The 21379-nt window shown below is 41.8% G+C and overlaps 1 protein-coding gene across 1 annotated transcript in view; it reads left to right on the top strand.

Moving 5' to 3' along the window:
- cntnap2a (contactin associated protein 2a) overlaps nucleotides 1–21379 on the top strand; it is a 1656857-nt gene that overhangs the window by 346510 nt on the left and 1288968 nt on the right. The window contains exons 7-9 of the mRNA XM_041183966.1: nucleotides 7485–7669; nucleotides 10465–10605; nucleotides 18616–18880. Coding sequence (XP_041039900.1) covers nucleotides 7485–7669; nucleotides 10465–10605; nucleotides 18616–18880 — 591 coding nt within the window. The remainder of the gene's footprint in view (nucleotides 1–7484; nucleotides 7670–10464; nucleotides 10606–18615; nucleotides 18881–21379) is intronic.

Consider the following 21379-nt stretch of genomic DNA (forward strand, 5'->3'; position numbering starts at 1 on the left):
TGCCAGACCTCACAGAAGATAAATCCTCAAAGGAACTGATTCCTTCTGAGGGTGCACCGTCACAGGTCTCATGTTTATAAGACACCAGCTCAGATGCCCGCACTCCGAATGGCCCGATTAAACAGTTGATTTGGTTTTTACCTGATGACTCTCAGCTCATAAAGTGAGGAAGAGCAGACAGTGGTGGCAGGAACAGCTGTGGAGTGTTTGTATCTGAGGCTGTAGCCCTGTCCAAATTCTGCTCAGCTGCAGATGTCTGCCACCATCTGATACAACCATAGGTTCCAGAAGCACTGCTCTTTCAAGAGGCCAAGGAAGCTGAGCCTCTGCCTGTACAATCTGTTACAGAGCTACTGCCTCCTGTGAGCTAGACCTTGCTGCTGCTCTCCTGTCTGCTCGCCACCTGCAGGTCTCTCCAGGGCACACTGCTGCTGCTGCTGCTGGTCATATCACTCCTTGTCCAACGTCCAGCCTATGGCAGCCAAGGCAACACTCGTCCTGATCTGAGTCCCAAAATGTTCAAAGTGCAGAAACTGACCCTTCACAGGTACTGTGAACAGGTGGTAGGTAAAAATGCAGCTGTGGGTGCTGAGTATTTATTGCAGTATTTACCTGATTCTTAATGAGCCTTATGAATTTCCTTTGCATTCTCACCTTGGTTTCAGTGGCAGGTTTCTGGATTCTCCTGGATACACTGTTAACTTTAAAGAACTTTGAAATATGGGGCTAAATGTTACGCTGCATCAGTGGAAGGGGGGGTTAGCAGGAAGGGGGCGCTGTTCCTGGAGCTTACCCGCCTGCCACAGCCTTGCTGCAATTTTACAACATGGCAGGGAGGTATCGCCAGCCCATGGGCCAATTGAACCCCTTAAGTGCGAATTAATGGACACTTAAAGGCCCCTTCCCACCCCGCTGTAATTTTTTTCTGTGGGTTTCATTGCTTGGGCTGGTGGTGGAGAATGGGGTTACCTCCTTTACAGGCTCCCTAGAATCATCGGAGGGTCCCCAAGGTCTTCACCATTTCTCCTCACCACCACCCCCCCAACCCCCCACCCAGCATATCCACCTTGTTTCCCCCACCCTCACTCCCCCTGCCTGGACCTGGCAATACCTCCCCCACTTAACTTGGTGTGCAGCTCCAGTGACGATCACCGTTGTGTCTGGATGCAAACCTAGCAGCAACCACCACTCCTGGTGGTGCTGCTGGGACCAGAGAGCTGTTGGCCATTTGATTGGCCGGCAGTTCTCTGAAGTGTGACTTCCTCCTCAGATGGGGTCAGTGGTTTTGCTTCAAGCTGCTTAACGGCACACCAACCGTTAAATGGCTGCAGGGCAAGCTGCCAGAGTGCGGGCTAGCTCACTCCCAGCATTTACATACAAACATAGGAAAAAGGGGAAGAAGTAGGCCATTCGACCCATGAAGACTGCTCTGCCATTCAATAAGATCATGGTTGTGTTTCGAATTCCACATTCCCATCTATCTCCGATAGTCTTTGATTCCCTTGTCTAACAACAATCTATCTACCTCCACCTTAAAAATATTCAATGACCCCGTCTTCACCACCTTTGGAGGTAGAGAGTTGGATAGTCGCAGAACCCTCTGAGAGAAAAAAGATCTCCTCATCTCTGCCCTAAAAGTGCAACCCCTTATTTTAAAACATTGCCCCCTAGTTCTGGACTCACCCACAAAAGGAAACATCCTTTCCACATCCACCTTGTCAATACCATTCAGGATCTAAAACACTTCAATCAAGTCACCCCATACTCTTCTAAACTCCAGTGGAAACAAGCCCAGTCTGTCTAACCAGCCTCATAAGGCAACCCACACATTCCAGGTATTAATCTAGTAAATCTCTTCTCAACCGCCACCAACACATTTACATCCTTCCTTAAATGAGACCAAAACTGCACACAATATTCAAGATATGTCTCACCAATGTCCTGTATAACTTAAGCATAACATTCTTACTTTTATGTTCAATTCCTCTCGTAATATAGAATAGCATTCGACTAGTCTTCTTAATTACATGCTGTACCAATATATTAATTTTTTGACACTCATGTACTAGAACACCTAGCTCCCTCTGTACCTCAGAATTCTGCATCCATTCTCTGTTTAAGCAATGCTCTGTTTTTTTATTCTTCCTGCCAAAGTAAACTTACACATTTTCCTACATTTTACTCCATCTGCCAGATTTTTGCCCACTCACTCAACCTATCTGTATCTGTCTGTAGCCTCCTATGTCCTCTTCACAGCATGCTTTCCTACCTATCTTTGTGTCATCTGCAAATTTAGCTACCAAGCCTTCACTCCCCTCATCAAAGTTATTGATATTTTTGTCATGGATTGGGGACACTGGCCAAATATAAAATTACAGCTATGGAGTCATGCATTGTTAAATTGGTAAACTTGCGTCTTCCAAAAGGGTTACGCGTAACTAGCTGAACATACCTGAGCTAAACCCAGAAGTCAGAACTTTGGCGTCGGCTTCCAGACATGCTGCCTAACCCACCTGTTATGGGGTTCGGGAATGCATTACTGGGGTTAGTGATTGAAGCAGAGTTCATATTAACATTTAAGAAGCTATTAGAAAGATGGTCTGGCATTGAGGATTAAATGGAGGATGAACACTAACAGATTAGTTGAGCGAAATAATGTGTTTCAATATTAGCAGATTGAAATTTCCATCTAAGTTTATTTTATGAACAGAAAATTGTGTGGATTTTGTCTATACGCTGTCCTGATGTGCTCAAAGCCACAAACCTCCCTGCTGGAACCTCAGGCTTGGAAAACCACCCCTATTATGATACTGTAAGTGGGAATTCTTGCTAATCAAATGCAGGTTATTTGGTACAGTTGCAGTGACTGGTCTCATAGGAATATGGGGACTGATTGTGTACTTGTTTTTTTATTCATTCACGAGATGTGGGCTTCACTGGCTGGGCCAGTGTTTATTGCCCATCCTTAGTTGCCCTTGAGAAGGTGGTGGTGAGCTGCCTTCTTGAGCTGTTGCAGTTCTTGTGGTGTAGGTGCACCCACAGTGTTGGGAAGAGAAGTTCGACGATTTTGACCCAGTGACAGTGAAGGAATGGCAATATATTTCCAAGTCAGAATGATGAGTGACTTGGAGGGGAACTTCCAGGTGGTGGTGTTCCCATGTGCATGGTGCCTTTGTTCTTCTAGCTGGTAATGACCGTGGGTTTGGAAGATGCTGACGAAGGAGCCTTGGTGAATTCCTGCAGAGCATCTTGTAGATGGTCTCCACTGCTGCTACTGTGCGTTGGGGGTGATGGAGTGAATGTTTGTCGATGTAGTGTCAATCAAGCGGGCTTCTTTCTCTTTGATGGTGGCAAACTTCTTGAGTGTTGTGGGAGCTGCACTCATCCAGGCAAATGCGGAATATTCCATCACACTCCTGAATTGTGCCTGGTGGACAAGCTTTAGGGAGTCAGGAGAAGAGTTACGCATCGCAGGATTCCTAACCTCTGACCTGCTATTGTAGCTACAGTACTTATATGGCTAGTCCAGTTTAGTTTCTTGTCAATGGTAACCCCAGGTTGTTGATAGTGGAGGATTCAGTGGTGGTAATGCCATTGAACTTCAAGGGGCGATGGTTGGATTCTGTATTGTTGAAGACGGTCATCCCTAAGATTTGTGTGACACGAATGTTACTTGCCACTTGTCAGCCCAAGCCTGGATATTGTCCAGGCCTTGCTGCATTTGGATATGGACTGCTTCAGTATCTGAGGAGTCACAAATGGTGCTTAACATTGTGCAATCATCAGCGAACATCCCCACTTCTGACTTTATGATGGAAGGAAGTTCATTCATGAAGCAGCTGAAGATGATTGGGCTGAGGACACTACCCTGAGGAACTCCTGCAGTGATCTCCTGTAGCTGAGATGACTGACCTCCAACAACCACAACCATCTTCCTTTGTGCAAGGTCCAGCCAGCGGAGAGTTTTCCCCCGATTGACTCCAGTTTTACTGGGGCTCCTTGATGCCACACGCAGTCAAATGCTGCCTTGATGTCAAGGGCAGTCACTCTCACATCACCTCTAGAGTTCAGCTCTTTTCTCCATGTTTCAACCAAGGCTGTAATGAGGTCTGAAGCTGAGTGGCCCTGGCAGAACCCAAACGGAGCATCTGTGAGAAGGTTATTGCTAAGCAAGTGTCGCTTGATAGCACCGTTGATGACCCGTTCCATTACTTTACTGATGATGGAGAGTAGACAGATGGGCGGCAATTGGCCAGGTTGGATTTGTCCTGCTTTTTGTGTACAGGACATACCTGAGCAATTTTTCACATAGCCAAATAGATGCCAGTGTTGTAGCTATACTGGAACAGCTTGGTCAGGGGCGCGGCAAGTTCTGGAGCACAAGTCTTCAGTATTATTGCTGAAATATTGTCAGGGACCATAACCTTTGCAGTATCCAGTGCCTTTAGCTGTTTCTTGATATCACGTGGAGTGAATCGAATTGACTGAAGACTGGCATGTGTGATGCTGGGGACCTCCAGAGGAGGCCGAAATGGATCACTCACTCGGCACTTCTGGCTGAAGATTGTAGCAAATGCTTCAACCTTATCTTTTGTACTGATATGCTAGGCTCCTCCATCATTGAGGATGGGGATATTGGTGGAGCCTCCTCCTCCAGTGAGTTGTTTAATTGTCCACCACCATTCACGACTGGATGTGGCAGGACTGCAGAGCTTAGATTTGATCCATTGGTTGTGGGATTGCTAAGCTCTGTCTATCACTTGCTGCTTATGCTGTTTGGCATGCAGGTAGTCCTGTGTTATAGCTTCACCAGGCTGACACTTCACTTTTAGGTATGCCTGGTGCTGCTCCTGGCGTGCCCTCCGCACTCTTCATTGAACCAGTGTTGATCCCCTGACTTGTTGGTAATGGTAGAGTGGGGGATATGCTGAGCCATGAGGTTACAGATTGTGTTTGTGATCTATTCTGCCACTGCTGATGGTCCCTAGTGTCTCATAGATGCCTCGTCTTGAGTTGCTAGATCTGTTTGAAATATATCCCATTTAGCACAGTGTTAGTGTCACACAACACAATGGAGGGTACCCTCAATGTGAATACGGTGGTCGCTCCTACTGATACTGTCATGGACAGATGCATCTGCAGCAGGCAGGTTAGCGAGCATGTCGTCAAGTATGTTTTTCCCTCTTGTTGGTTCCCTCAGCACTGCCGCAGACCCAGTCTAGCAGCTATGTCATTTAGGTCTCAGTCAGTAGTGGTGCTACTGAGCCACTCATTGAAGTCCCCCATCCAGACTATATTCTGCGTCCTTGCCATCCTCAGTGCTTCCTCCAAGTGGTGTTCAACATGGAGGAGCACTGACTGATCAGCAGGAGACTTCAATGCCCATATTTGACCTGATGCCATGAGATTTCATAAGATTCGGAATCAATGTTGAGGACTCCTAGGGCAACTTCCTCCTACTGTGTATAAACCACTTTAGCCCACTGTCTCAATTTATGGGAGCTGATTGTGCAATGCAGGATCCAAAAGCAGTTTGCTTATCTGATTCACAGGATGCTTTGTTGTGTGATAGTGGATTTTAAAGGGTGAAAAAAATAAGGTAATGTGACAGATATGCATCATTTGGAAAAACTAGCTTCATGTCAAAAATATCAACTTGGGAAGATTCCATCACATTATGCACCTAATACACTTAAACACCTGAAGCTGGTCCACTCAGATGGATAAATGCTGCGCATATATGTTTCAAGAAAGTGACAAACCCCATGGATGAAGTTCCCTTTTCTGCCCTCAATAGTCAATAATTTTTCTTCCATGAACTTCAGTGGCTGGAATATTGTGAACTGGCAAGCGCAGAAGCTGGAAACCCCTAGGCCATATGTGGAAGTTGTAACACTTCCATCTCGCTCACTATGAAAAGGCAGGGCTTTCATTGAATGGCACAATTCTTTCAAGTACAAGGGATGGTAGTTGTCTCCTTTGTGGGCAATAGGGTTTCATGACCAGCAAGTGGTAACCACAGTGATATCAACATGTGCATCAATAGTCATCATACATAAAGAAGCCATGATGCCCTTCCTACTGCAGTAGTCCATGCTGCCTGCAACTTTAGAACAAGATGAAACACTGGGTATGGTTCTTAGGAAACAGTTATTTGTGTATGCTAAACTTTCTGGGAAATGCTTTAACATCAGAAGACAGCTTCTGGCTGGAAATTTGAGGAACTGTTCGCTGTTAAATCCAACTTTGACACAGTGAAAAAATGTGTAATGCTTTAAATGTTGCTCTGAACGATACAGTACTGGAGCTCCCAACTTAGGTTTGTCCGATGCCTAATGGGTCCCGGAAGAAGTGTGTGCAAAGGTGAAGGGCACATTTACCTTTGCCTTCCTTCTCATTCAATTAACCTCCTCCTCAATAGCAACCAGGAATGAAGGAGCTGATTAAGTACATTGATTTGGGTGGCAACCTTACTGCAGGCAGTTTGCTGAAAGGGCTCCTTTAGTATGAAATATCCCAATTCTCCTTTGATGCTTGCCTGCAGCAAGGCTTCTAACTGTTCATCGTTAAAGGGAATAGTGTTGCCCAATTACAAAAACAGAATTACCTGGAAAAACTCAGCAGGTCTGGCAGCATCAGCGGAGAAGAAAAGAGTTGACGTTTCGAGTCCTCATGACCCTTCGACAGAACTTGAGTTCGAGTCCAAGAAAGAGTTGAAATATAAGCTGGTTTAAGGTGTGTGTGGGGGCGGAGAGAGAGAGAGAGAAGTAGAGGGGATTGGTGTGGTTGTAGGGACAAACAAGCAGTGATAGAAGCAGACCATCAAAAGATGTCACCAACAATATTTCACCAGCTTATATTTCAACCACACCAACCCCCTCTGCTTCTCTCTCTCTCTCTCTCTCTCTCAGCCCCCCACACACACCTTAAACCAGCTTATATTTCAACTCTTTCTTGGACTCGAACTCAAGTTCTGTCGAAGGGTCATGAGGACTCGAAACGTCAACTCTTTTCTTCTCCGCCGATGCTGCCAGACCTGCTGAGTTTTTCCAGGTAATTCTGTTTTTGTTTTGGATTTCCAGCATCCGCAGTTTTTTTGTTTTTATCTCAGTGTTGCCCAATTGTTTGCAGTGTGCTATTGTAAAAATTGGTTCACTATTCTGCTACCACCAGAACCTCCTCATGCCTTTAAACATTGTGTAAAGCCACTTCGTATGCTGAAGAAAAGAATTGTGTTTTTGTAAACTCAATTTTGCTGAAATACTTTGCTTTATTAGTCAGGTACTTATGCTACTAGTCTTTAATTATTGCCATAGTAATATTTACTATTGTATATTTGGTAGTGCCAGGTAATACTGTACTTAAGGTTCTCTGTACCTTTAACTGCAGCTTCCAATTTAATAACTCTTCCAATGTTATGATCCTTCTACTTTCCATTTCAATGTTGGAACTGCCACTGACAAGCTTTCAATATTAATCTCCAGGTAGTAATCAGCACAGTTCTATCAATGGTGACACCTCTGTAACAACTGGCAGCCTCCTAGATGACCATCACTGGCACTCTGTGATCATTGAGCGCTATGGACGCAATATCAATTTTACACTGGACCGAGAAACACAACATTTCAGGACCAATGGAGAATTTGACCACTTGGATCTAGACTATGAGGTAAAGGATGAATAAAAACAGAAAATCATGTAAATATACAGCGTGCCAGTCAGTGACTGAAAGATGAAGATAGGTTAATGTATTGGTGCACAGATCCTTAGTAAACTATGAAGCATTTCTAACAGTTTGAGTTCTAATTTTTTTTCAACATTTGCAGTTTTTCTTAATCTTAATCCTGTGACATGGTCTGTTTTCACCCCTTAAAGAAATGACAGAGCTAATACAGACAAACTTCCCTGCAATCAAAGTATTTTCTAGTTGACCTGAGGACTCCATGTTCTTCGATGCATTTGACCAATAATTGATTTTAGGAGATTACAGCAATCAGAACTTGTGACCTCGAAGAGATAATTCATTTCTGTGTCTCAGTACCAAAGTAATACTTGTGTCTATGGAAAATATCATATCCTCCAACTTTAATGGCATGAGAGATCATAAGAAGGTGTGAAGCACGATACAGGGACAGATTAATTTGCCTCCGTGATAAGTCATGCATATAAAAAGCAATTCACCCTATTTGAAGCACTTAGGTGTTTGAGAGTCATGATGAAGGGATAATGTAGATGCAAATTTAAATTATTTTTGAAAGCAATTTTTAAAAAATGGCTAGAATTTTCACAAAATTGTCCCAATCTCATAGAATTACTTCAGCAGAAAGCTGGTGGAACCTCATAGGAATTCTGTAAATAGCCATTTATACCATTCCTCTGGGGTTTCCAGCAAACTTGCAGCAGCAGATGAACAGAACCCTCATATTTCTGGCAGATTAGCACAAATGGCAACTGTCTCTGCTGGATGTTTGGCATTTGGCAGTAGTTGTATTGTGCTGGGGCTCATTTCCATCTTTATGGGTACTGGAGTTGATTCTCTTCTTAATGGGGGGATGTTTCACAGTGTAGGTTATTTCTCTTCACCGTTGGTCATCATAGCTATTTATTTCAATGCTGTTCTCAACCATCATTCTTCTAAATGCACATACACATGAAACTTCACACCCACACTTACCTATAGGTGGAAAATGGCGCTGCAGGGTCAGAAGGGGGGATGTTCGCTGATGATTGCACAATGTTCATCACATTTTGTGACTCCTGAGATACTGAAGCAGTCCATGTCTAAATGCAGGAAGACCTGCGCAATATCCAGGCTTGGGCTGACAAGTGGCAAGTAATATTCACGCCACACAACTGCCATGCATCTCCAGCAGGAGAGAATCTAACCATTGCCCCTTGATGTTCAATGGCATTACCATCACTGAAACCACCACTATCAACATCCTGGGGGCTACCATTGACAAGAAACTGGACTAGCCATATAAACACTGTGGCTACAGGAGCAGGTCAGAAGCTAGGAGTCCTGCGATGGGTAACTCACCTCCTGACTCCCCAAAGCCTGTCCACTATCTACCAGGCACAAATCAGGAGTGTAATGGAATACTCGCCACTCGCAGCTCCCACAACACTCAAGAAGGTTGACACTATCCAAGACAAAGCAGCCCGCTTGATTGGCACCACATCCACAAAAATTCACTCCCACCACCACCAATGCACAGTAGCAGCAATGTGTACCATCTACAAGATGCAATGCAGGAATTCACCAAGGTTCCTTAGATACCACCTTCCAAACCCACAACCACTATCATCTAGAAGGAGAAAGGCAGCAGATAGATGGGAACACCACCACCTGGAAATTCCCCTCCAAGTCACTTGTCATCTTGACTTGGAATTATATCATCATTCTTTCACTGTCGCTGGGTCAAAATCCTGGAACTCCCTTCCTAACAGCACTGTGGGTTTACCTACACCACATGGACTGCAGCGGCTCAAGAATGCAGCTCACCACCACCTTCTCAAGGGCAGCTAGGGATGGGCAATAAATTCTGGCCCAGCCAGCGAAGCCCACATCCCATGAATTAAAAAAAAAATTCTTAATGGATGGTGAGATGGAGGATTCAGGTTAGCAGTGTAAGGTTGTTTTACTGGGATGAGATCTGTGTGCCAGTCTTGAAAGAAGGAATGAAAAGACATGATCCTGTCCACAGAAAATGATGAAGGTCAAATCACAGTTTTATACAGTTTGTGCTGGTTCATAGACACATAGGTGCATTATTGACAACGCTTTGTGCTTCAGCTTTCTGCTTAACTTACCAATAAACTGCACATGTTTACTTCTGCTGTCTTCATTATATTGCCAATTGAGCGTAAATCAGTTAAGGAAGTGGTTGAATTATTTAAAAGGGGGAGAGGTTATTGCAAATTCTCATTTTACATATCACTTGTTAACACCTGGGCTGGGATAGATTCCAACTAAACTCACAGCATTACATTCATTACCTATACGTTACCACCAACTCTTAGAATTTTGAGATGACTCACTAAAATAACAGATAATATTGTTATAATCAAGCCACATGAGCAATAAAATTCCTGTAATATTAAGACCTGCTTTACTGTCATTTGACTTTTTTTTAAATAGCCCAGTTATCATAGCTTTTGCTGGAGCTGCTGACAGTAAGGTTCATAACTCTTTTCAAGTGTTTGGCTTGGAAAATCATTATTCTCTTTAAGGTATTCAAGCATAACCAAACATGTTGATGAACTGGCCAGAGTTGATTATGAAAAAGAATACATTTATTAACATTGTTTATTTATTACTTATTTGTAGTACAAGGAAATGATTAACTTTCCAAATCCTTCTGTATCTACCTTGCATGTTATAAGATTTTACAATAGAATATAACATGTAAAACTCTTTTTTCATGTGTGCAATGTAAAACACCATTTCATTTATCCTTCAAGCTCAGTTTTGGGGGAATGCCATTTTCTGGAAAGCCAAGCTTCAATGGAAAAAATTTCAAAGGCTGCATGGAGTCTATAAATTACAATGGAATTAATATCACTGATCTTGCCAGGAGGGGAAAACTAGACACATCTAAAGTGGTAAGATCATTGATTTAGCAATGAGTGACGTTAAGTTGATATATCCAGGATGACGTGATTGAGATTGCACCAAGTAGTTGAAAACAAGGTCCTGTAAAATGAGGAACACAAAGGCATAAATGTGATAATCAATTCACATTAGGAAGTAAGGACAAGTACTGGAGCTTGTAGACTTTTTGTTATTCCCTATTATGCTCTTTCTTTCCTATGATAAGAGTTGTTTCTACATCGATTATGCATTTTATTCTTCTTTTCTACAAGGCAACTTGATAAATGTTTTAGAATTTGGCACCGACGCTGCCAGGTTAAATCATTTCTGTATGTTGCTTTCTGTATAACAGGTCATTGCTCAGGTATGACGTATCAATCTTAAGTGAAATATTTATCTTCTAGTTATTGTAGTTTTCTCTAATCATTAAAATCTTCATCCTTTTGCCACTTGAGATCTTCACATATATCAATTTATACTTTGTGTGTGAACAGCATACTGCCCCAGGTTTAAGCCAATTCCACTTTGCAACTACACTGTTAAGAAATACAAAGGGCAGGATTTACATTCATCGGGTTGGTGCGGTCTCGATCAGGTGTGAAATCACGCGCAATGACATTAGGCGAGCGTCCCAATGTCATTGCGCACTCTCGTGATCTTTCTGTCAGCAGACGCATGCAAGAGTTGCATGAGGGGACACGTATATATAATTTATTAAAGCTTCATTTTCCTTTGTCCAAATCTTCAGCTCCCTGAGGCAGCTCTGTGCCCTCAGGGAGCTGTCAGCGCGCGCTCCCTCACGCATGCGCAGATTTCCGTGCTTGCCCTCCTCCCGCCCCCACTTCGGCAGCGCTGAGCTTTTCAGTGCGCCGTTCACCCTGGCTGGCCTTTAATTGACCAGCCTGCGTGAAATCACGGTCAGGACCCAATCGCGGGCAGCGGTCAATTTCGAGACTGTTCCCGGGCTTGCCCACTGCACCCGCCCAACGAAAGGAAAATCCTGCCCAAATCCTGCACAGCTAAAGATGACTGACCCTTGATCCCCCTCCACCCTTTGTGGTAAGCACCTATCCTTGCCTTTGCACCTTCCCATTGTCCTTTTGCATGGCATGACTGAGTTCAGTGACTCACTTCATGAAGTCTGAGAATATATGGCTACATCTTGCCTTCCTCTGGTATAGCACTTCAAAGCTCCAGTACTCTGTGGTACCACTTACATTTTTTTTAAAGGAGGAGATTCTACAGGAACCCTCATAGACCTGACACTGTGTTATGTAGAGCTATTACTATTCTTAGCAACAAAGACCTCTTGTACAGGACAGGTATTACAGTAAAATTTGCACTTCTTTCCTTTTTTGGCTACTGCCATACAATGTTTTTCAGACATAGTTTGGAACAATCTCACCATCCTTACTCTGTTGCATTTTGTGGAAGATGCAATGTTTGGGAGCTATGTAGACAGTGGATGGTCAAGGCACGAGCCTCTCCCTTGTGTCAAAGGTTTTGGGTACAAGCCCCACAATCAGAGACTTGAGCACATGATCTATGCTGATGCCTTGGTGCAGTACTAAGGGAGTGCTTCACTGTTGCAGGTGCAGTCTTTTGGATGAGACATTAAAGAGAGACTAATTTGCCCTCTAAGGTAGACATAAAAGACCCTTTGACAGCAGTTGAAGAGCGAGGAACTTGTCCCAGTATCCTGACCAATATTTATCTCCCAGATAATATGATGAAAACAGACATCTAGTCATTATCTTATTGCCTTTTGCTGTGTCCATATTGGCTGCTGAGTTTCCCTATATTAAAATAATGACTAAAATTTAAAAGTATCTAATTGGTTGAAAATCATTTTGAGATGTTGTTATGATTATGCCCCTGGGAGAACTGTCAACCAAAATAACCGAATTTACTAAATGACTCCGAAATGAAGAGATTACCAACACGATTCCAATTTTTGTAATTTTTATTATAACACGAATCAGAACCAACGCAAATTAAACATGAATTAACAGGCAAATCATATGTCAGATGAAAAAATAAATTTTGCTTTAAGTGGTTGATACAACAAAGAAAAGTTTTATGCAACCATAAACACCCACATTACTCACCACAGACATGTGACACCAAAGTTCTCTGACTCAGCCTCTGGTTCATAGGACCTGTCACTTCAATCAGTTGATTTGGCCCATGAGTCACGTTCATTATCAGCTGTATTCTGTCTGAGGTACTGGAGACACTGGACACCTGAAAGGCACACTCCTGCAGAACCTCCTTAGCTATAAGACCATAAGACGTAGGAGCAGAGGTAGGCCATTTGATCCATCAGGTCTGCTCCACCATTCATGGCTGATCTGATAATCCTCAACTCCACTTTCCTGCTTTTTCCCTATAACCTTTGATTCTCTTACTAATTAAAAATCTGTCTAACAGCCTTGAATATACTGAATGACCCAGCCTGTACAGCCCTTTGTGGTCAAGATTTCCACAGATTAACTACCCTCTGAGAGAAGAAATTCTTTCTCATCTCTGTCTTAAATGGGTGACCCCCTACTCTGAGATTATGCCCTCTGCTCCTAGACTCTCCCACAAGGGCAAACAACCTCTCACCCTGTCAAGCCCCACAAGAATCTTCTTTGTTTCAATAAGGTCACCTCTCATTCTTCTAGGTTTACGCAGTCTTAATGGTACAGATTCCTCAAAGACTCCATCACCCAATCCCTTTAACAAACCCTATTAAACAGTCTGGTTGGCTTCAGCAGAACTGAAGCAGCAGCAGTAAAATTGACCAATTCATAATTATTTCTCCATCCCTGTCTTCGGCTTTCTGTCCTGTTTAAGTGTATTATATACACCAGCTCCTGGTAAATGTGCCTTTGATGTTCTCCCCTCTGCTGCAGCTCTCCTTTGTCTGCGGATCTCCTTTTTCTACAGCTCCGCTTTATGTCTGGTCACGTGGATTTTTTTGTTTCCTAACCGCCTCCCTGTTAGTACTGCTGTCAGTTCAACGGTCACTTGAAGCAGTGCATATTATTCAAGCAAATTACAGTTGATCCCTTTACAATTGATGCAATCTCTTAAAATTCCTTTTCAAACATTCTTAAAAACAGTTCATTTCCACAGACATTTTCAAGAAGTACAAATTTTCCTTACTGTACTGCTTTGGGGTCAAAGGTCATCACAATGCCCTCAAGCCATTAAAGATGCTATATAAATGCAAGTTCTTTATTGTTAACTTGAAACTGCTATCAGTTTGATATGTTCCTACAGATATCTCTGTTGCTACAAATCAATAAGACTATCTTGCAGATAGTTACAGGGAAGTACCGCTATTGATTCGTGTACAACTCAAAGAGGACATGGTTGAAATACTGATTCGTGAATCAGACTACAGTTAACTTCTAAGTTAACACTGTGGCTTGTATTTGGGAAAATCTGTAAAAAGGCTACCCTATATATTTTTATTATATGGATAAAGACAAGTCATGTGCAACAAGTAAAAGTTTAGCAGTGACCTCTTATCAGTAATATTGCTATTGCTCTCATATTAAATTGATAGCTATCATCAGTTGGTAAATCTATCTAGCCCCAGGATATGAACAATACACAATCCACTCACTGCAATCTTTTCTAATATAAAATGATCTCTAACACAATATAGTTTGTTGGTGGTTCATCCCCTAATGCCGAATCCACTTTACCTATGACATCCTTTCAAACACTGCACAAAGGCAGATGGTTTAATGCATCACATAGCTCCTCTCTGCAATAATTGTGAACTCTTTTCTTCGGGCAATAAGAATATCATTATAACAATAGATTTTTAGTCTGGTCTAACTGTCAGTTACTCCTCTAACCATTGGTGGAAGATGTTACAACTTCTGTTCTCAATAACCATTGCTATGGAACAGCTCTACCAGCAGTTTAAAAAAGAATCAGCCTTGTAAACATACCCTTCAGTCAGCTATTATAGCAGAACAATGGGATATCCATATTGCTGATATAAGTGGCATTTTAAAATGAACAGCTGGAACTGTCATCAGTCAGTAATCATTACTAATCAGGTCAACAAGGAAGCACAGAAAGACATCAACAACAGATTGTTTTCTATAAAGTACAAGCTGTGAAAAATCATTTTCTTGTTGATTTGCATCTACTCCATTTAAATGCCTGGGGCGTCAGCATTTTGTTGTGCAAAACACAAGTATTGAAACCCAATTCCTGGATTATTCTGTAGATCTTGCTCATGTGTGCAACTAGACATTTCAACTATATTTTGCTGAAGGTCAGTTTGATTTATGTTGTCATCATGTACATCTGCCGTCTCGTGCAGCTCAGTTAGTGATGCTGAGACAATGTCTGATTTCTGTTCTGGTGATGTGTAAATGTTTGTGTTTACCAAAAAGTCCAGTGTGGAAGGACAGCACAATGCCTGGACCTCACAGCGATCCAAGGCTAGGCCTACACCAGCTTAAAATTATCTGGTTTCATCCCCATCAGCAACATTTAGAATCACTTACGAAATCCTATACCCCCTTAGGATACAGAGCACAAGAGACAATGGAGAACCAGCGTAGTCACAACAGGCCAAATAGTGCCCTTCTGTGCTGTAGCAATTCTGTGATTAATAAGTATTTTTTCATTGGGCTATAATATTTCTTAGTGATTTTTTTTAGTGTGCAAATCTTTGGTGCAAATTATTTGTTACAGTATCTGAAGTAGCATTACACAAACACAATGCAACTTTTAAACTATAATGTAAATGACTTTGTTATCCCTGTCTTTTACAATGATTTATGACAAAAAGTATGTAATATTTTAACTATTCTATAGAAAGTTAAATAACAAGGAAAATGAAGATTAGAGATAGAGCCATTAAGGGATGCACAGGTAACAAGGTAGGAGCAAAACATCTCGAGCCTGAAAATACAATTAAAAAATAGAACAAAGAATAGGCAGCATAGATTTCAGAAGGGAAGGTCATGCTTGTCCAACCTTCTTGAATTCTTTGAACAAGTAACAGGAAGAGTAGACTAGAGTAATGCAGTGGATGTGATATATATGAACTTTAAAAGGTCTACAATTCAAGATTCAAGAGTCACAACCTCATGACTTAAAGTGAAAATATGCAGAGTCAGGGGACAAGTTCCAGAATTTATAGTAAAATGGTTAAAAAGCAAAAAACAGAGCGTAGGTGAGAGTAAGATAGTTATTCAGACTGGCAGAAGATAGAAATGGTATTCTATAGTTCTGAGACCATTGTTGTTCCCCATTTCCGTAAATGATTTGGATTCGTGAATTAGAAGTACTATTTCAAAATTTGCAGATGACAGCAAATGTAATTTTATGCATGATGCAGTATCAGCAGGGATGTGAATGTGTAAGGAATTAATGACAAGGTGGCACTCAAGTGATAATAGCAATAGAAAGAGATATCAGGCTAGTCAACACTGATACTTCTCAAAGGAAAGTATAATAGCAAACAAACAGTGCAGAAAAGCAGAATTAATCTGCAATAAAAGCAAAAAAAACTCAGCAGGTCTGGTGGCATCGTGGAGAGAGAAACAGAGCCAATGTTTCAAATCCGCATGACTCTCCTTCAGAGCTAAAGGCAAGTAGGAATGTGGTGGATTTTATACCATTTAAGAGGGCTGGAGCAGGTGGAGCAAACTAAAAGGTTAGGGATATGTGGGAGTTAAGAAGAAATTTGACAAAGATGTCATGGACACAGAACAAAGGCAGTGTTAATGGTAGTGTTAAGGTGCTGATAGTGACATAAAGCTAAGATAGCAGAAGGTGTTGACCTGCATCCTCGTGAAGAAAATAAATTGTCTCATATGCCAGGAATAGGCCTGTGTAGTTTGTAGCTTGGCTAAAATAAGGCAGCACAGATTGGGAAGACAGGATAGCCTGAGAAGATATTTCTCTGCCAAGAGAAAGGCAAAGTAACTGTGCTTCCCCCACAACCTGAAACAAGCTTTAGCATCCCCAAAACAGCTGTCATTGACTAAAATCATAACCTTGGAAATAAGGTGTAACGTAAGTACTATCATATAGTTCTCCCAATGCAAAAACAAAAATACCTGGAAAAACTCAGCAGGTCTGGCAGCATCTGTAGAGAGGAACATAGTTAACGTTTTGAGTCCGTATGACTCTTCAACAGAACCAAGGAAAAATAGTAAAGAGGTGAAAAAAAAGCTGGTTTAAGGGGGGTGGGGGGTGGGACAAGTAGAGCTGGGTAGAGGGTCAGTGATAGGTGTAGATAACCAAAAGATGTCACAGACAAAAGGACAAAGAGGTGTTGAAGGTGGTGATATTATCTAAAGGAATGTGCTAAATAAGGGTAGAAGGACGAGCAAGGTACAGATAGCTCTAGTGGGGGTGGGGTGGGATGAAGGAATTGAAAAAGGCTAAAAGGTAGAGATAAAACAATGGATGGAAATACATTTAAAAATAACGGAAACAGGTGGGAAAAGAAAAATCTATATAAATTATTGGAAAAAAACAAAAAGGAGGGGAAAAATCAGAAAGGGGATGGGGATGGAGGAGCGAGTTCATGATCTAAAATTGTTGAACTCAATATTCAGTCCGGAAGGCTGTAAAGTGCCTAGTCGGAAGATGAGGTGCTGTTCCTCCAGTTTGTGTAGAGCTTCACTGGAACAATGCAGCAAGCCAAGGACGGACATGTGGGCATGAGAGCAGGGTGGAGTGTTGAAATGGCAAGCGACATGGAGGTTTGGGTAATGCTTGTGGACAGATCGAAGGTGTTCTGCAAAGCGGTCACCCAGTCTCCGTTTGGTCCCTCAAATGTAGAGGAAACCGCATTGGGAGCAACGAATGCAGTAGACTAAGTTGAGGGAGTGCAAGTGAAATGCTGCTTCACTTGAAATGAGTGTTTGGGCCCTTGGACGGTGAGGAGAGGGGAAGTGAAGGGGCAGGTGTTCCCTCTCCTCACCGCACCCCACCCCACCCCCACTAGGGCTATCTGTACCTTGCTCATCCTGCTTTCTACCCTTAATTAGCAAATTCCTTTAGATAATCTCACCACCTTCAACACCTCTTTGTCCTTTTGTCTGTGACATCTTTTGGTTATTCCACCTATCACTGGCCTTCTATCCAGCCCTACTTGTACCCCCGCCCCCTTAAACCAGCTTATATTTCACCCCTTTTCTATTTTTCCTTAATTCTGTTGAAGAGTCATGAGGATTCGAAACGTTAACTGTGCTCCTCTCCACAGATGCTGCCAGACCTGCTGAGTTTTTCCAAGTATTTTTGTTTTGTTTTGTATTTCTAGCAACCACAGTTTTTTGCTTTTATCTTAGTTCTCCCACTGAGCTAGTGATTAAGGACACTGCAGTCTACAACAATAAACAAGGTTCAAGGCCTCATTTATGTTGAGTTAGCTGATCAATCAGCAGTTTGTTTGCTACAGTTAGCCTCAGCAGTGCTACACTAAGTATTCAGGGCCTACTGCTTGGTGTCTTAATGAGGATATTTATCTGAAGATTGAAAATTTATGCAGCACCTTTCACAACCTTAAAACATTCCAAAGTGCTTTGCAGCCAATTAAGTAATTTTGAAGTGTAGTCACTGTTATAATGTAGGAAACAAGGCAACCTATTGGCACATAACAAGGTTCCACAAATTATTGGCCAGAATACTGGAGGGAATTCCCCTGCTCATCTTTGAATTAGTAGTCTGGGATCTTTTCTGTTTTCTAAAAAGGCAAACAGGGCCTCAAAAAACCCTATCTGAAAGATGGCACCACCAACATTACTGCACACCCACAGTACTGCACCAAAGCATCAGGTTGGAATTTGTGCTCAAGTCCTTGATGGAGGCTTGAACCTAAAACCTTGAGAGAGAGTCCTACAAACTGGGCCACAGCTGATACAACAGAAAGGAAGTGAATAATCGATGTAAAGTGGGATGCTCTTGGCACCATTTGTGAAAAAAATGTTTTGTGTAGAGGACTGCCAGCTATATTTGAAATATTAATGCTTATTCGTTGTTTTTATTTTCAGGGTAATCTGAGTTTCTCTTGTGTGGAATCTCGTGCCATTCCTGTGTTTTTTAATAGTAGCAGTTACTTGCTGTTGCCTGGACACATGAACCAGGATTTGTTTTCAGTCAGCTTTATGTTTCGTACATGGAACCCCAACAGTCTACTCTTATTCAGCAAATTTGCCCCAGGCTATGGAATGGTGGAAATTGACCTCAGTGATGGAAAAGTCAGCATTAACATTAGCATCAACCAGACAAAGATGAACAGCATTGAGATGTCTGCAGGTATGTGTCAAACAAATACAAACAGTTGAAATCTTCAACTGAGCTTTGGATAAAGTTGCAAATATTGAAAATGAAATGAAGTATGAGAACCACTGATGCAACCTCCTTAAAAAAAATCAAAGAATTCTGATGAATTTTAATATTCCATTTTTATGTTTCTGCTGATTTGTACCACTTTACGAGTGAAAATGTTAGAGAATTACTTTAGGAGTATCGTGCACAGTTGAAGTTCCATGACTCATAAAAAAACTACCTGGATTAGTAACTTTACCTACTGATGTTAATTCAGCTTCTCCCCACTTTGTTATGATCAAGTCATTAACCTCCTGCATTTAAACTGGGCGCAGGAGTATAGTGATTATGTTACTGGACTAGTAACCCAGAAGTCTAAACTATTGATTTGGAGACATGAATTCAAATTACACAACAGCAGCTGAGGAATTTCAATTCAACTATTTAAATAAATCTGGAATAAAAAGTTAATATCGGTAATGGTGACTTTAAACTACTGATAGCTTTTTATGACAATCTTGTTCACTTATGTCACAGATTATTTCTCTCAGTATTATTTTGCTTATGTACCATTTCCACTGCCAGATTACTGTATACTTATCCTTTGAGACTGGCTGATATTCTGGACAAGGGCAAGGAAGCTTATCAGTGCTTCCTGTAGTTTTCAACTAGCCGCACCCGGAGTGCACAATTAGAATCCCTGAGCCTTAGCTTTGTCATCCTTTGCTTAAACCCTCCGGTTTATAGTAAGTGGAACATTTCTCTGTGCAGTGCGCACTTGCTCATCATAGTGTGCAAACAGAAATTTTGTATGTGAGGGTTGTTCAGTTGCTTGTTCTGGAGACTCCTAAACTTGGTAATGGGTTTGAGTGTGTGCCTGACACCAAGCTAATGGAGAAATCCTCCTCTAAAGCAAAGTAAAAAATAGCTTTAAAAGATAGTCAAGAAATGAGTAGATGTTATTATGGTTATGCGTCACAAAATTCAGTGGTGAAAAATACAGTATCCTCATGTGCTTTTTTTTAAAAATTAAAGTATGACTTGTTAATCTTCATTGGGGAGCTTATCGAGAAGAGTTGCTGAACCAGAGGATGCGAGGAGCTGAATTAACATATACAGAAATATAGTTATTAATCTAGGGAGTTCCCATGATCACTTGAAGTATGTTAATCCAGCTCTATTGTACTGTCGGAATCAGAGATTCCTTGAAATTAGTTCCCAGATGATGTAATCAGCACTTCCATTTTAAATATTAAACCCTAGAAAGAAAGAAATGGAATAAATCAGAAGGCTATTGGAGTTAATCAAAACTTTTTTCTAACTGTAATACAATGTTTATACAGAAATAAGATTTTGGGCCCTGAGTTGCTTAGGATGTTCTGCAGTTGTGTTGTGGTAGCTTTATCAGAGCAAAGAGCGCCATACGTTAATGTCTGGTTTTTAAAAATGGCACTCATAACAGTGCACTGAGTAGTGCACTCAACTGACAGCATAGATTATGGGATGAATTTTCTCCCCGTTGTGCAGGCTGGGTGGGAACGGGCGCGGGCAGGTGTGCAGCCGATCGCTGCGCTCTGCCATTTTATGTGGGCAGGCCAATTACGGCTCGCCCAGCATGACGCACATCCTGAAGTGCTCAGCGTTCCCTGTGTGGGCGGGGGTAGGAGGGAGATTTGGGGCCGGCGCTGTTTCGCACATGCATGCGAAAGAGCGCAGAAAGCTCCCTGAGGCACGGAGAATGTGCAAAGGCTCCAGCATAAAATGGTAAGTGGGCAGATTAAAGCACAGTCAGTGTTGGATGTACCCTCTCTGACGCTGACCGGAAGATTTGGGCTGTAATATTAACTGCATTTATTTTATTAATTCATTATTTTTAAAAGTAAAGTACAACCAATTGTAGTTTACATCAACCACCAGAACAAGAGGCCACACAGTCTTTAAAGACAGAAACTGATATTGCTGTTACCATTTTTGAGAGCTGTTAGCCTCATGTAAATGTTTCGTACAAGAAAACTATATGAAGTGAGAAAATTTCATAAGAGTCAGAAAGTGCATCCTCAAGCGTGTGACTAAAGACCAGCTTATCCTCAAGGAGGAGGTCAGGCGGAACTCAGCAAAACTACCCAATTACTTTCGAACAAAGGCTGAAAGGAATGATGCGGGTTTTGTGGTAAAAAAATTACCAGTTTACACAAGATGAATTCTAAACCATGCAAGACATTTTTTCTATGCACTAGCAGTTTCTAATTTAAGAATTCCAATATATCTGGAGATCTAAATGAGAAATAGGCCATTACCTGATCAAAGCATCTCCACTATCCACAGGAAGAAAACTGATCTTGTCTCCAAGATCTGTGTGGCAGTTTGAGTCCCTGGAGAAAGGAACAATCTTTTCCCTTTCCAGTTATATTGAATCATGGAATGATTATCTGAAAGTCCATTTGTAGTATCAACGGTGAACTATATCAGTACATGATTCATTTCCTG

This window comes from Carcharodon carcharias, chromosome 3 (assembly GCF_017639515.1).
Source record: "Carcharodon carcharias isolate sCarCar2 chromosome 3, sCarCar2.pri, whole genome shotgun sequence".
Classification (NCBI taxonomy): Eukaryota; Metazoa; Chordata; class Chondrichthyes; order Lamniformes; family Lamnidae; genus Carcharodon; species Carcharodon carcharias.